This window comes from Electrophorus electricus, chromosome 18 (genome assembly GCF_013358815.1).
Source record: "Electrophorus electricus isolate fEleEle1 chromosome 18, fEleEle1.pri, whole genome shotgun sequence".
NCBI lineage: Eukaryota > Metazoa > Chordata > Actinopteri > Gymnotiformes > Gymnotidae > Electrophorus > Electrophorus electricus.
Window position 1 is genome coordinate 6,850,532 of NC_049552.1, and position 18,658 is coordinate 6,869,189.

Here is an 18,658-nt window from a genome sequence, read left to right on the forward strand (position 1 = left end):
AGTAGTCTAGTGTAATTTAAGGGCAGTGCGCCTGTGTGTGTGTGTGTGTGTGTGTGTGTGTGTGTGTGTGTGTGTGCGCGTGCGTGCGTGTGTGTGATGGGTAGTGTGGGAGAGTATGTGGTGTGGGTAGTGTGAAATGGTGCCGTGTGTCGGGAATGTTTGGAACATGAGTCATAATAAAAGACCTCTGTCTGGAAAGAGAATTCCATGTCTGATAGGCCTACTGTCCTCCAAACACATGCACACACACTTACACACAAACTCATATGGGCACATACATTCTCACAACATTCACACAACGCGCACACACACACACACACACACACACACACTTGCCCAAGTATAGATAAAGACTTGTCTTGTTAGCCTTTTTAACTGAATTAGCAGGACTCTGCTCTTAGTGCTAGAGGGGTCTGCCATCATGGGAATGTGTGTGAGAGGAATCTTACACACTCCTGCTGAAAATGATGTGCGGCCTGATTGTGTTCTAGACACTCCATCAGCTCTTTACACGACATTTAGAAAAGTGTCACTATTTGACTAATAGATGCATTAACTGTTCCTTCTGTGAAGCAGACTCAATTTCCCATAATCCACTCTCACCCCTGCAGGTGTTCCATTCAGAGGGAGTGCTCCAGTGGTGGGGTTAGCCGCTCGTGGATTAGCCTGAAGGAGGGGCCACAGCAGTGCCCTTCAATGACCTTTACTCCACCAGAGTTCAGTACAACCACAGACATTAAGGTACCCCAAACTCACCTCATCTTAAATCCAGACCGTCATATAAAAACACTTCCTCAAACAGTTTTTTTTTTTTTTCTTCCCCTTTGGTGCAGCCTCTGAAATCAAGAGATGTGTAGATAAGGAGCTCCATACCTACATTAGGCTACCTCAGAGGCATATCTACATTAAGTCAAGTCAAATGTATTTATACAGCACTTTTTACAACAGTTGCTGTCACAAAGCAGCTTCACAAATGTCCAAGTCCAAGCCCCCAGTGAGCGAGCCAATGGGGACAGTGGCGAGGAAAAACTCCCTAGAGCACGAGGGAGAAAACTTGAGAGGAACCAAGACTCCTCCTCCGGCCGACAACAGACACTACAGTAGCAACAATATAAACAATAAGGAGCAGAACAAGTGCTGAAAGAGAGAGAGAAAGATAAATAATCCATAATAAAAATGAAAAATAAGCAAGCAATGTCTAGACAAGTTTTCTAGAAGTCCTAACCCGGTCCTGATGGTGTGCGTGTGTCTGAAACGCATCCTGCACGAGAACGTCCATCATGGGCAACAGAGAATTAGTTGGCTGGGGTGGAGGTGGGGTGGAGGTGGGGTGGGCTACAGCAGGGGATACTAGGGGTTGGGGGGAGGGGGCATGGCAGCTGAGACACGTTAGATTACCTTAGAGGCATAACTAGATTAGGCTTCCTCAGAGGTAAACTGCCTCAAACCTATGTATTTTAAAGCATCTTTGTCTCAGAATCTAAGGACTTCAGTGTCTCAATGCTTGGAAAACAAATTCCGTGTACTTGAAACGCTAAAAAATCTGCGTGCATGCTTAGTCCTGCGCGCAGAGTCTTAGCGATTTGTTGTGGGCAAGTAGGTCAGCGTCTGTCTGATGGATTCCCCAGCTGTCTGTCATTCAAGGCCACAGGAAATGGCTCCAGTCCAGCTTCAGCCCAAACAGGAAACAGGAAATAGGAAGCAGGCGCCACTGTTAGGAAGCGATCCACATGGATAACAATAGAACTCTGGGTGAAGAGAGAAAGGTTGTACAAACGTGTAGGCTCAGCTCTACGGACTCAACCCTTTAACTTTGATCTGTGATTGATTCTGCAAAGGAAGGCCCTGCCCTGCCTGTCATTTATTTACAAAGAATTGATTACTCCACCGAGCAGTGCTAGTATTCATTACTGTCACCTGTGCAATCACAATGATATATTGTTTGCAAATAATGAAATCTTCATGATAAAATAAACACACATGCACACACGCAGACACATACGCGCACGCACACACGCAAAAACAAAACAAAAATAAAACAGGAATGAGTAATGAAAGAAGTTCAAAAGTAATCACCAAAATCTGAAGGATCTTCTGTTTTATCTGTTTTTCTCTGTTTTGGTCTTTTTTAAAAATCTTTTCTCATTTTATTTTTTATTGTCTGTTACTTTTTCTCTATCAGAATGTGGGGATTTTGGTTAATGGAAGCATTCCTGACTTGGAAGGTCTTGGTCTCGAATGTGACTTTTGGGTCAACATGACAACGGTTGTCACGGGGCACCTGAATGATGGCCCTTCCAAAATTCAGACTTGCCCCTTGCCTTCTGCCGACCAATTTCCAAAGATTCCTGTGGAGAGGGGTAAGTCCTGAGGGGTTATTCTTAGTCAGTGCCTACATATACACGTGAGAGGTCACCGTGGACACAAATCGGATTCACTAATTTGCCAAACCTTTTTTTTTTTTTTTTTTAAGTCTTATTTGGGTTTGACTTCATTATATTTTAGAATATAATAACGTGTTAACGTTGCTCTGCAAAATTTCCTTCGGATTTCTGCCATGGTGTTCTGGGGGTGTGTGACTCTGTTTGTTGTTTGGACCACTTCTGTCTAGACCACATCTCTGTTCCCGTGGCGATCAAGGTGAAAGGCATCTCCGTGGTTTCAGGAAGACTCATCATCTATGACTGTGGAAGGACAGCAGATATCCATCCAAATACTGCGTGAGTGTCACACACACACACTGACACCTAATCTGTACTATTTGCCAGTGACTAGATCAGAGAATATTAACAAAATATGTTACACGTGTCAGACGTGCATACGTGTGTCAGAGAGTAAACAGACATTGAATGGTGTGAGACATTTTGCCGGGGTGAGAATAAGTTACAGGAAATGCCACAGGAAGCCCGGGGTAGGGCAGGCCATTTCATTTGGGTTGCCTCCTTGGCGGACTCTTGGCTTTTCATCACGTATCAAGAGTATCCCCAGTCCACCAATGCCCTCTGCAAAATGGCTGGTATTTGAACTTGGCAGTTTCAGTCATCCAGCACGTTTCTAGCAGAAGCTTAAAAACACGAAGACATCTGAGGCCGTGACATTTTCCTGAACTTTGGAAATGTTTTTGCACTTTTTTTTTTACCTTACTAATCGGTAATGTCACATGATGCATGTACTGGCAAACTGCAATTTTGTGGATTCTCTAGGCAACAAGGTATATTTTGGGGGGGTTTATGAAAAGTTAATATTGACGTTTGTGTCTATCTGTGCATTTGTGGACACGTAATGCAGGAAACAATGAAAATATTGTTCAGATTTATGTGATAGTAATTTCAACACATTTTAACATAGGATCAAGGCAGATACATGAAAACATTGTTAAAAAGAACAATAGTCAAGCTAGTTAATGATAGCGTGAAGGTGTGATTTGGCTTCCATATTTGCCATCAGTCGGTGTTCAAAGTATCAACTAAACTGGGAGCTGTGATCAGTCTTGGAATATGGGTTGCCCAGTGTGAAGCTGTTAGCACCAGCGGAATATGGGTTACCCAGTGTGGAGTGTGGTTTTGGAATGACACCTTAATGACCCCGAGCTGCTCTGTAACTACAGGTCGCTTCACAGATTTTCCCAACTGCCTTCTGCTCACACAAACCAACTTGGCACACATACCTACACACTCAAAACTTAATGCGTCATCTTGCATGCTTCATAGCAACTCTTACCACAACGGGTGTATTTCCTATTTAATGTCCAACTGCCTCAAAGTTTGTGTAAGTTTAATTTGCCCACATAGAAGAATTGATCCTGTGTGTGTGTGTGTGTGTGTGTGTGTGTGTGTGTGTGTGTGTGTGTGTGTGTGTGAAATACACTCCTGCACTTTTGAGTGGAATGTGTGTTTTGGGGTCTGAGTGGGTAGAGAGTTTGTGTGTGTGTGTGTGTGTCTGCAATACACTCCTGCACTTTTGAGTGGAATGTGTGTTTTGGGGTCTGAGTGGGTAGAGAGTTTGTGTGTGTGTCTGAAATACACTCCTGCACTTTTGAGTGGAATGTGTGTTTTGGGGTCTGAGTGGGTAGAGAGTTTGTGTGTGTGTGTGTGTGTAGTTGCTATTCTCCCACGGTCTCATTATGGCAGTTCCTAGGTGAATGGCTAATGACATTCAGACATTACAGTGACATGCATTCCGCACCACAGACTCTGGTAACTCTGAATCAGTTTCTCACAGCACATTACACGCTCTCTCTCTCTCTCTCTCTCTCTCTCTCTCTCTCTCTCTCTCTCTCTCTCAGGCTATGTCAATCTCTCTGACTCTCACTGTCTCACTCACAGAGTGTCTCTGTCTTTCTTTGTCTATCTGTGTCTCTTTCTCTGGGTCATGAGGCTTGTTTCTCATGCTGACAGAAAAATAATTAGGAGTGTTTGTTTAACAAAAGCACTGAAGGAGTGCGTGTGTGTGTGTGTGTGTGTGTGTATGTGTGTGTGTCAGAGAGAGAGAGAGAGAGAGAGAGAGATTTGTTATATGGTGTTGGTGTTAGCAGTAATGGCAGGAGAGGAAGAGAGAGAGAGAGATGGGGATGAAAAGAATAACTGCACTTCTGATAAGGTTTCCATGAGTGTTGTTACAGTCAGCCATGTTGCAGAACTTTCTCACAAGCGCGCACACACACACACACACACACACACACACACACATATGCACTCAGCCTCCCATGAAGAGTGTGCACAACCCCCCACTCACCATCATAAAGCACTCAGCCTTATCATGAAGGGTGCTATCTCTCACAGCAGGAACATCTGTCGAGGCCCAGTGAGTCACACACCAACACACACGTGCACACTCGAGGTGGTGGAGTCTTGACTTTATCTTGAGTAAGCACACACTACATCTCTATCTGTCTCAGTAATGAATAGAGGGCTGAAGTAAGTGTTTATGGGGATGCTTCACTGCCTTTTCTCTTTGTGTGTGGGTGTGGGTGTGTGGGTGTGTGAGTGTGTCTGTGTGATAATCTAGATATGCTCAGCCTCCTTTGTTTGTGTGTGTGTGTGTGTGTGTGTGTGTCTGTGATAATCCAGACAAGTTTATCCCATCTGTTCTATATACTATGTTTATGTCTCCTGTTTCATGCTGCTAATAGAATGGTCATTTTTGGTGTGTGTGTGTGTTGCTGGGGGTGTGTGTGTTGCTGGGTGTAAAGGAATCTCCTCACACTTCCATTTGCCTCTTCTAGGAAATAATTCAACCTGGTATGACCTCTGCTCCCTGAAGTGTGTGTTTCATTCATGTGGGAGGTGTTGAATAGTGTGTAAATCTGATCTGTTAAGATATATTATAACCCTCTGGTAACTCTTTGTGTGTGTGTGTGTGTGTGTGTGTGTGTGTGTGTGTGTGTGTACACACATTTCGAACTTTGTCTAGATGTACGAGCTGTCTGAGCACTAAGTGGCGGTGTTACTGGGACCAGCAGAGCAACGCATGTATTTCAGATAAAGACAACGTCCAGGGTATGGTACTGGAGGTGAGCACTGTCAATCACCCCATTAACGAGTTACATGCTCACAACTCATGTGCTTTTAAACCAAGTCCACCAATCACAAAAATCACTCATATCGCTCATGCAAGGACAAAACAAGCTATTTGAACAGAACCGGACAGCCCTGGCGGCTAACAAACCCCCATCATTTGACTTAGAAAAATCAAATAGCTTTGTTAGAAAAAATCATGCACAAAAGACTGAGAATTGAGAAAGAAGAGGAAAAGATGATCCTGGCACTTTTGCAAATACTTATGGTAAAAGAAAGAGAGAACGAGTGAGGGAGAGACTCGTTCATGCCAGAAGCATATAGACTGATTCACAAATAAACAATGTCAAAGAAGCCCCAACAGAACAGACAGTGGCAGGGACCCTGAGCAGTAGCCAGTAATTTCAGAGGTGAAATGTGACAGCAACAGACTTGGGAAGGAGCTAAGGAGATATCGTGGCTCTTTTTACCTTCTAGGGGCAAGTTCTAAATCTCCTGCCCAGGCTGTTGACTTTTTGAATGCCAGTTGGGGGGCAAATTGCACCTCGCCTTTGCCTTGTTGGGGCAATGTTGGGACACGTAGGGTAGAGCGATCTTCAGACGGGCTGGTTAGCGCATCGTTTTCTCTCCGGTCAGCAAGCCCCGTCTTCTCCCATGTAGCCAAACAGGATGGCTGGGGGATTTTTGCAGCGGAAAGCACATGGCTATGCATTGTTTTCTGAGTCTTAATTCTGGTCTTTTTCCCATTACCCAGAATGCCGATGACTGCTCCCAAGTCATGGACAAGCAGTTCAGCCCTTGGCCTACAGGAAGCACCCAGGACATCACCCTTTACCTCAGTAATGTGGAGCAGGTAGGGGCCTTAGCAGTCACACTTCAGGATGAAAGTGCTAAAAGATCATAGGACCGAACCTACAGATGTCTGAGACACACTGGTATATGTTTCTAGGACAAGCTACTAAAGATTTTTAGAGGGCAGCCAAAGATCGCTCAAATTTCAGTGATGCAGATCTTGGCAGTGTGTATACTAGCGTGCCTATATGTGTATGCAGTGTACGGAGTGTACCTACTGAAGAGGCTCACTTATTTACATCATCATTTTAACTCAAGTGGATTCTTAGGTACTGCCCTTTCACACGTGTAAGAGTTATGTTATCTCAGGCGGCTACAGCAGATGTTGGTTTTCTGTTTCTTCTGTTGGAGTGTTTCATATGGTTTTTTGCATCTGAAGTTGCATCATAGTGTCCCGTCGTGTAGTTGCATCATAGTGTCCCGTCGTGTAGTTGCATCATAGTGTCCCGTCGTGTAGTTGCATCATAGTGTCCCGTCATGTAGTCTCTGTAGCCTCTACAGCTTCCCTGCCTTTTGCTTGCACTTTAATTATTTGCTATAACTAATAATAACCAACTGATTAGGCATGCATTCAGGTTAGCTGTGTGTGTGGGCTTGCTTGAAGCACATTCATGAAGCATATGTATTTTATATAGAAATGAGACCCTGCTTTATAGGGCATGTGCATAGATGCGCGCACGCACACACACACACACACACACACACACGTTCATGTGTGTACGTTCGTGCAGTCAAGGAGACTAAAAAAATCTTTTGAGTCTTAAGAGCACTAATGGTTTTCACTTGCACGCACACACACGCACGTACGCACGCACACACACACACACACACACACACACACATACACAAACCCAACTTGAAACCACAGTCTATAATTTCCTGGTCACACCACCTCATGATTATGCCTGCAGTTTAGATTATGCAGACCTCTTCTTTAACTATGAGTTTGGTTTGGCCTGGGATGGATCTTTGAAAGCTTGAAAGCTAAAACAAATAATCAAAATTCTAAATCATTGATGTTTAAACTCTACATGTCATGCAAATATCATTGGGTTTGAAACCCCTGCTAGTGATCTGTGATTTGTGATCAGTGTTACCATAGGTGCTAGATATTTCATAGCACGACATGGCTGTAATATGCCTTTAGTGCAGTGCAGTTTCCTAACAGAGCAGTGAAACAAGCCCAGATCCGGGCGGCAGCGCGTCCGAAAAACGTGTCCCAGACAGTATGCTAACGACATACGATGGGATTACGTGAAGCAATCTAAAACCACAATATTCACATTATTCTCTCTCTCTTTTATAAATGGCGAAAACTGCGCCTTTCGGCGTCTATAATCCCCTTCACGTCCCTCCGAGGAGGTCTTGGCCGGTGCCGAACGCATGAGTAGGATTATGGCTTCCAGATGGATTCCTGCAGTGGGACGAATTACTTCATGTTTTAGAGGACAGGATGGAAACCGTGCACGGAGACTTGCCATGCTTAAAGATCGTGTTTAAGATGGGGATGCAGACTCGCCTGTGTGAGTGATGGTGTATGTCTGCAGAGCGCCGTACGGAATTACGTGAATTAGGGAAGCGGTAGTGGGGGTTAGTCCAGGGGGCTGTGGTCAGGGATCATGGAAGCTCAAATTCGGAACTATTGGAAGTTCTGAAAAGTCTGACTTAAGGGATGATGAGTCACTTTTGTTTGTGTTGTAATATTCTGGAGTGACTTTGTTCCCTTGGGGCTCCCAGATGTGGTTTGTAGTCATTTGTATGTATCTCTCTCTTTGTGTGTGTGCGTGCATGTGCAGGGTACAGAGCTAAACTGTGACTTCGGAACTGGGCGGTCGTACGAAGCTCACTGGCTGGATGGCCGGTCAGCTGTGAATTGCATGAGAGTGACAGTATGTTCAGCCAATCACGCATCTCCAAGAATCAACACACACACACACACTGCTCACTTTGTGGGGTTTACGATAAGCCAATCACAGACTCGCCCCATACCTGCCACTCCAAGGGAATGGAAGAATTGAATTGTGGAATGCCAGTAAACCACATGATTGACATGATGGACTCTTTTTTGTGTGTGTGTAGCTGAGCACCACAGAGAGAAGTGAGACATTCCAACTCAGACTTCAGAGGAGAGGACAAGATAAATATATAGACAGTCCAAAGCCAGTCACAGGTATTTACACACACACTCATAATACATACTGTACACAGTGAGAGAGCCACACAAGTAGCGAATGAGCTCAGCATGTCACCCTTCAGATGAACACGAACACACACACACACACACACACACACACACACACACAGTGTTTAGCATACACCTCCCCCACTCACACACACATCTGTGCACGAGTGTCTCTTCTTTCCCGTCTTCCTTGACGTCTGCGCCCTCTCTCTCTCTCCCTCTCTCTCTCTCCCTCTCTCTCTCTCTCTCTCTCTCTCTCCCTCTCTCTCTCTGTTTCCACCTGTCTTTTGTTTTTGTCTGCTCCAAGAAAATGCATAAACTCCTTTTGTCATATTTCTCACTTCCTTTGCAAATGTTCTCCCTTTCTTTGTATATTTTGCGCGAAAATGCAAATCACTCTGTATATATCAGGGAACGAGCGGCCAGGTTTGGAATCCCGGCGTCTGCAGTGCTAACGGAGGGCACAGCTACGGGAGGTTGTCTACTGGCACTCCTCCTCCTCCTCCCTCTCTCTCTCTCTCTCTCTCTCTCCGCCGTCACGGAAAGTCCTTTCTGTCTCGCCTCTCTTCCCCTACAGATGGGAAGAGAGGAAGAAAGAAAGAGAAAATGAAAGAGAGAAAGAAAGAGAGAATTCATTGAATCCTGACTCAGTAGACTGACAAGGTTACTGGACAGATGGACTAATTTTGGATACCCCCTATCCTTCTCTCCCTCCCATCTGTTTTTCCAACCCTCTATCTCTCTCTCCCTCTCCATCTCTGCCCCCATCCCTCCATAGTGGAGGTATACAGCTGCAGTGGGGGCGATAGTGATTGCTCTCAGTGTTGGGGCCGAGAGCAGCAGGGGCACCTGTGCGCCTGGTGTGACAACAGCTGTCGTCCGCGACAACAGTGCCAGCCAATCGGACTGCAGTGTCCTGACCCCTCCGTCCACAAGGTAGGCCAGGCGTCCTACGTGCACGCAGGCAAATGCACACATATACAGCCATACACAAACACCCATATGCACACACATGGCAAAAATGTGTACACACACACACACACACACACAGACAGACAGACTGTGAGGGGAGCAGAATGAGATTTAAGAGCAGGAAGTTGCTGCTTCATATTACAAAGCCACATGGTCTGTTGGAGATTAGCTCAGTCAGTTTATTTTAGATTTTGGAAAGACACACACACACACACACACACACACAAACACTAGTACTCCAACACAAATGCCAACATGATTAAGGGACAACTTGGAACAACAAACCATAATATAGTACATGCATGTCTGTGCGTGCATACATGGACGCACACACGTGTGCACGCACACACACACACTGCAGTTGATGACTCACTTAGTGCTTGTAAGTCATCAGCTTGAACACTGGCCAGTGTTGCAGCAAGAGAGGGAATGAAAGGGAAACATGGCTCATGTGAAGTTCAGTCACTCTAAACGTTTCCTGCAGATAATACAGAAATTGAAAGCCCGTTTAACTGTCTGTGTGTGGGTGGCTGTGCGCGTGCACATGCACTCACGGGGCTGGTCTGAGTGCCGCCGTGGTGCCGCTGGCTCTGTTGAAATCCCCCCTGCTTGGACAGCCCGAAATAACAGACGTTAAAAAGCACCAGGAGACAGGAAAGAGCCAGGCTGGTGTGTGTGTGTGTGTGTGTGTGTGTGTGTGTGTGTGTGTGTGTGTGTGTGTGTGTGCGCGCGCGTACACACACTCATGCGCACACACCCAGACATTTTGACAGTAGGTGTATTGCTTTTCACACCCCACGCATAACCTTGAACATTAATGTTAATTAAACAAACACACAAGCAAAAAAAAACCCCACTGAAAACTATGGTTGACTCAGAGACACATGCAGAGAGAGCTCAAGAGAAAGTTGAAGAGAATAGTTAGAGGTAATGAGAGAGAGAGAGAGAGAGAGAGAGAGAGAGAGAGACAGAGAGAGGGTTAAAGAGAGAAAGAGACACAGAGAGAGAGGGGGAGAGGAAGAGAGAGACTTGTGTAAAGGATGGGTAAAGGAGCGTTTCCTGTTTTCATTTCCAGTTTCTCCCGAGCCTGGTTTGGCTCGGCCTGTTTGGCCTGCACCAGCGTGGAGAGTCGCTGCTTCACGCTCTCGGCTTGAAAATATCTGCAGAGAGACAAAAAAAAAAAAAGCTTGGATGACGAGATGAATAACGCTGAAGAGAGGGAGAAAATGGAAGTGCTAAATAAATCAATCTTCTCTAGATCACAGCAGTAGGGGTGTAAATGGAAAGAAAGAATTGCTCTGGGGACACATTAGGCACACAGCGATAATTGCTAACCTGGGAGTGTTAGCAGGCCTCAGTGCACACGTGTGTGTGTGTGTGTGTGTGTGTGTGTGTGTGTGTGTGTGTGTGTGTGTGTGTGTGTGCGTGTGTGAGAGTTGAAGTGTTTTTCTTCACATGTTCCAAATTCTGGACTTTCTCCTTTGCCACCTTGTCAAACATGAGTTTTCGAAGTGAACACTTTGTTTTCATGTGCTGCAAGTTTTGCGGAGAGAAACTTTAGAAGTTTTTGACCTGTCGCTTGCGAGTGTGAGATCCTTTCTTCAGCAACTCAACTGTCAGCTGCAAACCCCTGAACTTTACTAAGGCCCTTTATTCTTCCCAAGTCTTTAAAAATAGATACCCAAGCAGTCTGTGAGTCACACACACAAACACACACACCAATACAGTTATGTGTTTGATGGTGTGAGTAGTTCTAAGTTCCCATGACACACGTTGGCCATCAACCAGACCGTGGCTATGTGGGGGAAGTTTCCACGCCGGTGTGGGCGTGGCCAGTGTTGCCACAGCGATGTGAGGAAGTGCCTCGCATTGAGGATGGAAGGAAGGGTTAAGAAAAATGGGAAGAAGGAAGATGGAGGACAAGAAACAGAACAACAAAGAACCACAAATACAAATCGAAGACAAATCCCTCAATCTCTGCCTGCTACCTCTAAGCTTCCTTCTCAGGATCATGCAGTGAAGCTCTGAAAACAAACTGCTCAAAGCAGTTCGAACTAAGATACCAGTTAATCGCAACCACTTCCAGTCACGCCTGTTTAATTAGCCGGGCTAAATCTAGCATTCGGTTTCTGCTCCTGTAGATCCAGCCCCTGAATGGTCCGTTAGGGGGAGGAACACTTCTCACGGTGCAGGGAAGGAACCTTGGGCGTGGGTCTGCAGAGGTGAAGGTCACTATTGGGGATGTACCTTGCGACCTGCTGCCAGATCGCTACACTGTTTCAACCGAGTGAGTCCCCTATACACACACATACGCACACACACACGCACACACAGCATGTGACAATGCAAATCTCTTACACAAACTACAAGCAAGTTCAGAAAACTTTTTTTGTATTTTGCTGTAAAGTGAAATGATTTAGAAAAGGTCCTTAACCCAGTAAGGGCAGGTGTTTCAGCTTTACATGTCCGACATTACAAGGCTGTGTCGTTTGGAAAAAAGTGTACAGATTCACTTACAAAAGCCTGGTGGTATATTATCAATCATGAACACAAAAACCACTGGAAGGAAACATCTTCCTTACATTTGTAGAACACACAACATGGCGGCTTTCACCTTCCTGTTGACATTTTGCCCCAAAGTGTCCCAGCGAATCTGATTTCATGGAGCTGATGGAGCTGTGTGGTTGGCTGACTCGTTTAAGGTGGTGATGGTAGTTTTGGTCTCCATATAGAAGTGAACCCAGCCAAATGGAACTTCCCAAGCCTGCCATCATCACACACAGTCTGAAGTTGTAACACCCTAACACCTGTGTGTCTGCCCAGCCAGGGCTTTTCTGGTTACAGGTGTTCACTTTCTATCCCACAGTGTATTCTAAACAACATATCAAGGAAGAAAGTTGGTAAAATAGTTAGACTTAAATAGTTATTCAAACCAAAGCAAAAGACACTAGAAAACCCAAAAAATGCAGAATGCTGGTTTATTTGGTCAGGTGGCAACTATACCTTGCCAGCTGATAAGAAGATATATAAAACAGACACATTTTCTTGTCAGTTGGCAAGTTATAGTTGCCACCTGACCAAATAAACCAGCATTCTGCAACTGTGTGCATTTGGCAGTGCATATACCAGTAGTCAGGGTACCCCAGTGTATTACTGAATCATACTGGTATTTGCCAACTTGCAGCTGTGTAAATGTGTACACACACACACACACACACACACACACACACACAACTAGCCTAGTGCTTTCTTAGTGCAGTTGGGACTGAGGTCATTGTCTTAATTAGTCTGTTTCAGGATTTTAAATATACAAAGACCCCTCCCTTGTCTGTCATAAATGTGTGTGTGTGTGTGTGTGTGTGTGTGTGTGTGTGTGTGTGTGTGTGTGTGTGTGTGTATACTGGGATTTTTTGTTATAAGTAAGTTTGTAATTTCCTGTTCTCCTTGCTTGGGTATATCCTGCTTGTATTTGAAGAGTATATGGCTTTAGAGTACATTTATAGTGTAAATGCCTGTTTGAGTTCTTTAAGGAAATCTAAAGTTTGAAACTTTTCAGCATGTTGAAAAGTTAGCATTAGTTATTGTGTGTGTGTGTGTGTGTGTGTGTGTGTGTGTGTGTGTGTGTGTGTGTGTGTGTGTGTGTGTTTGGTTTAGGTTGGTGTGTAAGACTGGGGCCTCTTCAAAAGTAGCGTCGAACAAGGTTGAAGTCAGAGTTAATGGAAATGCAATGGGTCATTCAAAGGAGGCCTTTTCATATGTGGTAAGCACTTCCTATTTGTGTCTCTTCCTCTCTGCCTTGTTCTGTCAGTATTGTGTCCTCATAGTCAGTGTTCATTTTTCAGTCCCTGTCTGGTGTCATCGCTGGACACCTGACACTCCTTATTTCCTTCATCCATGTCTCAGGCCTCGGCAACGTCTCTATCTCCATCTCTCTCTCTCTCCCTCCCTCTTTCCCATTCTCACTCTCTCTCTGTCCTGGTGTGTGTATTTGGTAATCACAGCATGTGTGCAGCATGTGTGCCCCTGTGCTAAACACATAAATGCTGATGATATTGAGGCACAATAACATGTTTGAAAAGTCCAAAGAAAAATACAGTCCTCTGTCTGCGTGTGCGTGCGCGTGTGCGTGCGCGTGTGCGTGCGCGTGTGCGTGCGCGTGTGCGTGTGTGTGTGTGTGTGTGTGTGTGTGTGTGTTGCTAAAACAAAGGTCGCTACTCATAGCCTGGCCGAAGCCTTCCACTCATGCTCAGGCCCGACCCGAGAAGCCGGCCCAGTAGGAGCCTCGAGCACCGGGGCCGTTGGCTGAACCCGTGGCCCCTGCTCCGCTTCACCCCTCCTTTCTCACACTGAAGCATCCACATAGCCACATGGAATTTCCCTACACAAAGGAAGCTGATCTCCGATCAGTTTGACTTTGGCTTCGATGGGGAAGGGTACCGCTGAGTCTGACCTGAGCTCAGAATCTCCAGAGCTCAGGCTGAGCTTGTTTATTCGTTATCGAGGGAAGAGGGGATTTCTCCGGCATTGTTATACTGGAACATTTCATATGCGGTCTGGTGGTCGGAGTGAATCACTTGGTGGATCCCAGCATGAGGTTGCTGGATGTGCAGTGTGTGTGTGTGTGTGTGTGTGTTGCGTGTAATTCCCTTTGGTGCTACGCTCAAACACAGTCTACTGATTATGGAGAGAGAGGAGGAAAGGAAGAGGTGGCTGAGCAGAGAAGAGGATGTAAGCCTCTCTTTCCTTGAGCTCAGGAAACATCTGGATTAGTGACCTGCTCCACACACACTCGCACGTCTCTTCCTCCTTCTCGTTCAGAGGGTTTGCAGTGGCAATATGTTTTTACATCCTCATTCACACAAACATGCACACATGCACGCACACGGGGACACACATACACACACAGGTTTTGCCAGAACATTTAGCTTGGAAATCATGCGATTTCGTTCGGCTGTTTGAGTTTCCTTCATGTTTGTTTGCCTAAGTAAGATCTCGAGAAGATATATGCCAGAAGATATCTTTTTTCTGAAAGGATTGTGTGTGTTTGTGTGTTTGTGTGTGTGTGTGTGTGTGCGCGCGTACATAAGTATGTGATATTTGAACATCTGCATCCTTGGCATGAGACCTTCACAGCATGTTGATTTTGAGTGACATCATAGACCAGCACCATGGACACTAAGGATGTTTTCTGTCAAGCAGTGATTATTTGATCAGAGTAAAACCTTCAAAAACACAAAGGCAGGCGCACACACACACACTGAAGGCTCACTAGGTAATAGCTCATCTGTTGCTTCATGTGTTTTTCCTAATTACTTTATTTCAAGTCACAATTTTTCTGTCTAATTCATTTCTGTGTTTTTCTCTTCTGTTTTATCTCTCTGTGGTTTCTTTTAATGTCTTTGTTTCTGTGGTTTTGTGATTGGCCACACCTACTTTCTGTCGTGCTACTCCTGGTCTTACCTCGTCTCCTCTTCTTTAGCCTGTTCATACTGCACCATACTTAATCGTGTAAGAGCCATTGGTTTAAAAGAGAGAAGTGCAAGTGTAACTGCCAGGCTCACATAGTAACACCCCCCCCCCCCCCCCCGCAGGAGCCCAAGCTGGATGACCTGATGCCCAGATATGGGCCCCTGGCTGGGGGCACCCGACTCACCATCAGGGGTGCATCCCTGAAGGCTGGATCGGCTGTTAAAGTAAAGGTTAATGCCACTCAGGACTGTGAAATTGACAGGTGAGATTGGGTTTTTTTTGTGTGTGTGTGTATTAAGAACAAAGAGAGTTGGCTATGCATAAAGGTGTGGGGAATGTTGTGGGAAGGTGCTTATGGTATGTGTGTGTGTGTGTGTGTGTGTGTGTGTGTGTGTGTGTGTGTGCGCGCACGCGTATAGTGCTTCAATATGTATTATTATGCTACAGCTATATTACTTATTATAGAAAGCTATCCATTCTATAACCATGACACTGATGACATGACATCTGCTTCTTTGTTTCACAGGCTATCAGGTGATGTCATCGAGTGTGTGATGCCACGAGCCGTGCCTGATTTTGCAGACAACGTGACTGTGTGTGTGGAGTATGACGGCATGCCATGTGAGAGGCGTCTCAGCGGCGTGTTCTTCTATGAAAAAAATCCCACAATCAGCACTGTTAAACCTAACAAAAGCTACCTCAGGTGAGATCCACATACAGCATGCGCACACACACACACTCTCTCACACACACACACACACACACACACACACACACACACACACACACACACACACACACCTATACACACGCTCCACTGCAAACAGAATCTGCAAGCACACTAGGAAGATTCAGTTGCTGAAATCTGTGTATAAATCTGTGTGTGTGGGTGTGTGTCTCAGTGGTGGGCGTCTTATCTCCGTGATTGGTCAAAGTTTTCATCTGGTCCAGACAGCCAGAATGGATGTGATGGGCGTTGGCGAAATAGTAAGAGGCTATTTGTTTGTGTTGACAAATAATAATAAATAACAACAAAATATCAGTTTCTCCTTTAAAGTGAGATTTTGATCATTTGTATAGTCAATTATATGTACTGTACATTATCCATATGAGAATCTACAATAGTGTGGAAAACCTGGTTTTTGAAAGATGGAAGCTATTGGTTATATGTTTAATTAGTCAAGCAGAGTCATGTGACTTGCATGTGCTTTCTGATTGGCAGGTTTGCTCTATCCCATCGTCTACTCTTATTCTCTGCCGCTCCCCTGCTGCCGGCCAATCCCAGCAGGTCGTAGCCCAGTTCTACTTGAATGGGATTTTGTACAGAGGGGATGGCCACACCTCCTCTGGGCTGGCCCTGGATGAGGAGGAGGAGTCACACGGAGGCCACTTCCTGTTTGAGTATGTTGAGGACCCTCAATTTTATACAGCCAACAAGGAGAAACTTATCAAGCATCATCCTGGAGAACCTCTTACACTTATCATAAATGTGAGTGCAACCGTGTGTGCGTGCTTGTGCGCCAGGAAGCCACCAGGACATGTGGCCCTGTGGCCTAGTCTGCATCTTAAGGGGTTCAACAGGAAGTCCGCAGCAGGGGATGGCAGTGTGTACGTCCTGTAGAAGACTGGAGGGATGAGGGAGGGTGGAGGAGGGATGAGGGAGGGTGGAGGAGGGCTTTGAATGGAGCGGTGCATTCCAACAGAGGTGCATTAGAGGTGGAGCAGGGACAGTGGCTTCCTTCAGCATGGCTACTACTTAACTTCCTTTCACTAATCACTAAAACAGGTGCCTCAAGATGACTGGGAGGCTCTGTGTGTGTGTGTGTGTGTGTGTGTGTGTGTGTGTGTGTGTGTGTGTGTGTGTGTGTGTGTGTGTGTGTGTGTGTGTGTGTGTCACATGCATAAGCTCATGCATATCACAGACAGAATGTACAAAGTGACTCTCACCGATGTGCATGTGGTGGGGCTATAACTAGCAACGGAAAGAGTGTGTGTGTGTGTGTGGGAGAGAAAGAGGGAATTTGTTTACTTGGTTCCAGTTTTGATTTTACTGGAATGTGGAGGTCATTTAATGCATTCCTGTTCTGACTCAGAGAAACCTGATGGAAATATGCATGTTTTCTCTCTGTGCTTCAAAACACATCAGTGAGTATTTGTGTATGCCTGTGTATGTGTTTTTGCACATGCAAATAAGTTCCTAAGGAAGAAAAATAAACTAGGAAATGGGGAAGTTTTTTTTGTGTGTGTGTGTATGAGGAAGTGTTTGTTGATGGGTGGTTTTTACAAGGAAAGGGACACAACCCCTAGAGTTTAATCAGAGCTTAGAGAAACTTTTCCTATGTAAACACTGTCCCATCCCTCTCTCTCTCTCTCTCTCTCTCTCTCTCTCTCTCTCTCTCTCTCTCTCACACACACACACACACAATAGACGCTACCTGCCATACATTCATACAAAAATACACGACAGGTATCATTTTTTTCTCACCACCGTCGCACTGCATTGCACAGTAGAGCCTCTAAACCTGGATTCCCTTTTATAGCTGATTTCTGTAAAGCTGCTTTATGACACAACCTGTTATAAGAAGCATTATACAAATACAGCTGCCTCAAATTGAACCTTTTTGGTTCACTTGTCCTATGGGTTTACATAGAATAGAATTAGATAGGCACAAAATTGCATTTGTTACTATGCACAATTGGTCAGCCATGCCCTACCCCATTCATAATTGGTCAGTATTATGTCTGTGCTGGACCAATCACAGCACAGCAGTGACGCATGGATAACAGCTCCAGGCTACAGTCCAAACCTAATAGGCCTTTCTTATGAATAAATGCATGGAATTAAAATAGTTATCAGTGTTAATCGCAAACATTGCTATTAACTGACTAACTTTAATTTCTGGCTGAAGTACTGCTTTAACATAATTGTTTTCTTTTCTTTTGCTGCAAAACAGAAAGGACCCAGCGAGCTGGACCTGACCGAGGACGAATACTCTGTTATGATTGGGTCCGATCGCTGTGACATCAGCTTCAATAACAAGCAGATGTTCCACTGTACCATCAATAGAACTCTGAGCTTCAGGACCGGTGACCTGCCCGTCACTGTGAGTTCACCTTGGTTCCTCTCCTCAAAGCTTCGCTGTATTGTTCATTTTTAATTTCAAAACTATGACTGAAGAGGATTTGAGAAAAGGAAAACGTCTCCTGTGACTGTCCTGCTCTGTGTTATCAGCAGCTAAAATATCAACACAGTGCATATTAACATATTAACCAATCAGAAAGATTCTCTACAAGGAGCCAATCCCCACCTCTGCTTGTGAAAGGGCGGGGCTTTGGAGAGACGTTTGAAAGGAGGGTGTGGCTAAGTCTGGCAGAAGCTAGCGAGAACTACAAATAGGACTACAAACAGCACTTCCAGTAGTTTTAAACTACGTCACCCAGTTCTTCCTGTGTTTCTGAACTACAAAAAAACAGATACACCAGACAGCTGTGAAAAATAACAACACTATATAATATAATATCACTATATTTTTGTGTATATATAATATAATTGGTATTATATTGATAAATGGAGCTATTCCTGCAGTGGATCTGATATGGAGGGAAATATACTACTGTCTTGCTGTCTTAATGAACCTTAAAAGCGAAGCTGTTCTTGTTTTCAGGG

General features: G+C 45.0%; 1 protein-coding gene across 1 annotated transcript in view; it reads left to right on the plus strand.

Annotated features, from left to right (window-relative positions):
- Positions 1-18,658, plus strand: part of plxnd1 (plexin D1) — a 53,112-nt gene that overhangs the window by 12,321 nt on the left and 22,133 nt on the right. The window contains exons 5-19 of the mRNA XM_035536129.1: positions 612-741; positions 2,183-2,360; positions 2,612-2,720; positions 5,413-5,512; positions 6,271-6,369; positions 8,165-8,257; positions 8,448-8,538; positions 9,329-9,486; positions 11,664-11,809; positions 13,177-13,282; positions 15,114-15,253; positions 15,518-15,694; positions 15,894-15,978; positions 16,214-16,480; positions 17,946-18,095. Coding sequence (XP_035392022.1) covers positions 612-741; positions 2,183-2,360; positions 2,612-2,720; positions 5,413-5,512; positions 6,271-6,369; positions 8,165-8,257; positions 8,448-8,538; positions 9,329-9,486; positions 11,664-11,809; positions 13,177-13,282; positions 15,114-15,253; positions 15,518-15,694; positions 15,894-15,978; positions 16,214-16,480; positions 17,946-18,095 — 2,029 coding nt within the window. The remainder of the gene's footprint in view (positions 1-611; positions 742-2,182; positions 2,361-2,611; positions 2,721-5,412; positions 5,513-6,270; positions 6,370-8,164; positions 8,258-8,447; positions 8,539-9,328; positions 9,487-11,663; positions 11,810-13,176; positions 13,283-15,113; positions 15,254-15,517; positions 15,695-15,893; positions 15,979-16,213; positions 16,481-17,945; positions 18,096-18,658) is intronic.